This window comes from Emys orbicularis, chromosome 1 (assembly GCF_028017835.1).
Source record: "Emys orbicularis isolate rEmyOrb1 chromosome 1, rEmyOrb1.hap1, whole genome shotgun sequence".
Lineage (NCBI taxonomy): Eukaryota > Metazoa > Chordata > Testudines > Emydidae > Emys > Emys orbicularis.
This window is the reverse complement of record NC_088683.1, coordinates 371,100,535-371,102,529: the sequence shown is the minus strand read 5'-3', so window position 1 is coordinate 371,102,529 and position 1,995 is coordinate 371,100,535. Positions and strand designations below refer to the sequence as shown.

At 48.4% G+C, this 1,995-nt stretch overlaps 1 protein-coding gene across 1 annotated transcript; it reads left to right on the top strand.

Annotated features, from left to right (window-relative positions):
• The first annotated feature begins 241 nt into the window (after positions 1-241).
• Positions 242-1,270, top strand: LOC135873955 (olfactory receptor 52R1-like). Its single transcript, XM_065398592.1, has one exon. It carries the CDS (start codon positions 242-244, stop codon positions 1,268-1,270), a length of 1,029 nt encoding a protein of 342 aa, XP_065254664.1.
• The last annotated feature ends 725 nt before the right edge of the window (positions 1,271-1,995 follow it).

Below are 1,995 nucleotides of genomic sequence, written 5' to 3'. Positions count from 1 at the left end.
TTTCTCTGAATAATGAAAATGTCATTTTTCAATGTGTGAAGAGGCATCAATCTGATTCACCCATGAGAATGGCCTCCAGTAACGCACGAACTGTCTGATATTCACATTGTCTCTTCATCCAGGCATTTGCACTGCAACCATCACCTTAGACCCTGGGAATATACTGAAAGTCGGGGGAACATACAGTACAAAGTAGGAGACTTTGTTCTGCCTCGGAGTTGGACAACTTCTCTCCTGCTTCATGTCAAATTCCAACTCAACCAAATTCACCAACCCCTCCACCTTCATCCTGCTGGGCATTCCTGGCCTTGAGGTGGCCCATGTCTGGATCTCCATCCCTTTCTGTGCCATGTACATCACAGTCATCTTGGGGAACTTCACCGTCCTCTTCATCGTGAAGAGGGAGCTGAGCCTCCATGAGCCCATGTACTATTTCCTCTGCATGCTGGCCGTCACTGACCTGGTCCTGTCCACGTCCACCATGCCCAAAATGCTGAGCATCTTCTGGTTCAATTCCAGGGAGATCGATTTCAGTGCCTGCCTCACCCAGCTGTACTTCATTCACTGCTTCTCAGCGATCGAGTCTGGAATCTTTGTCGCCATGGCTGTGGATCGGCATGTAGCCATCTGTTATCCCCTGAGACATTCCACCATCCTGACAAACCGCATGGTGGTCAAGATTGGCCTGGCTGTGGTGCTGCGTGGCAGCACACTAGCACTACCCTATCCCTTCCTGGTGAGGCGCTGGCCATATTGCAGAACCAACATCATCCCCCATACGCACTGTGAGCACATGGCTGTGGTGAAGCTGGCCTGTGCGGACATCCACATCAGTAGTTACTATGGCCTATTTGTGCTATTATGTGGGATTGGTCTGGATGTATTTTTTATTGCTCTGTCCTATACACAGATCCTCAAGGCCATCTTCAGCCTCCCCACAAAGGACACCCGGCTCAAGACTTTTGGGACCTGTGGCTCCCACCTCTGTGTCATTTTAGCCTTTTACATCCCAACTCTCTTCTCTTCCCTCACATCCCGATTTGGGCACAATTTACCCCTTCATTTCCACGTTTTTATCGGCAACGTGTACCTCCTGGTGCCCCCCATGCTAAACCCCATCATCTACGGGGTGAGGACCAAACAGATCCGGGACAGGCTGCTCCAGCTCTTAACTCATAAAGGGACTAAAGTTTTCTGCTGGTGCTCTAGGTCTGAGAACAAGCTCCATGCAGACAGGGCTGGTCACATGGTGCTGGGCCCTCTTCCCTGAATCACTTACTGGACAGTCAAAGAGAGGGGATTTTTGGTACAGAAAGAGAGCTTTTAAATGATTATAGGTGAAAGGAAACAGATCTAAGTAGATTACCATGAGAAATAAAACAAAACCACAATCTGAGCTTACTGTGCTAGTTAATGTTTGAATCCAGCAGTGTCGCACCCAGTTAGGTCATAAAAGCAGGTTATCTTTTTTAGGCAGGCTCACATCTTCCCTGCCTGGGACCAGCATTTGCCCCCCAGTTCTGTCTTTTTCCTCCGGTACTTTCAGGTGTGTAGTTAGGGGGAGAATGATAACTCTGTCACCATGTGATCTCTCCCTTTTATGTCTTCTTCCAAATTGCTGGAAAGCCCTTTTGCTGTGACCTGGGACAAACAGTTCCCATTGCGCAGTGCAGCATGTGACTCTGCGGCCTGAATTAGGGTCTTTTGGTAGCACCATACTAGAAATAATAATTTGTTGTGCCGGTGACCCCTTTCACACAGCAAGCCTCTGAGTGCAACCCCCTTATAAACTAAAAACACTTCTTAATATATTTACCAGTATAAATGCTTGGGACAAAGTGGGATTTGGGGTGGAGGCTGACAGCCCAGGACCCCCCATGTAATAACTTTGTGACCCTCCTCAGGAGTCCCAACCCCCAGTTTGAGTACCCCTGATGTAGTGCCATTTCTGAGAGGTTTCTATTGTACACATTTCCTGGGGTAATTCTTGTGCAT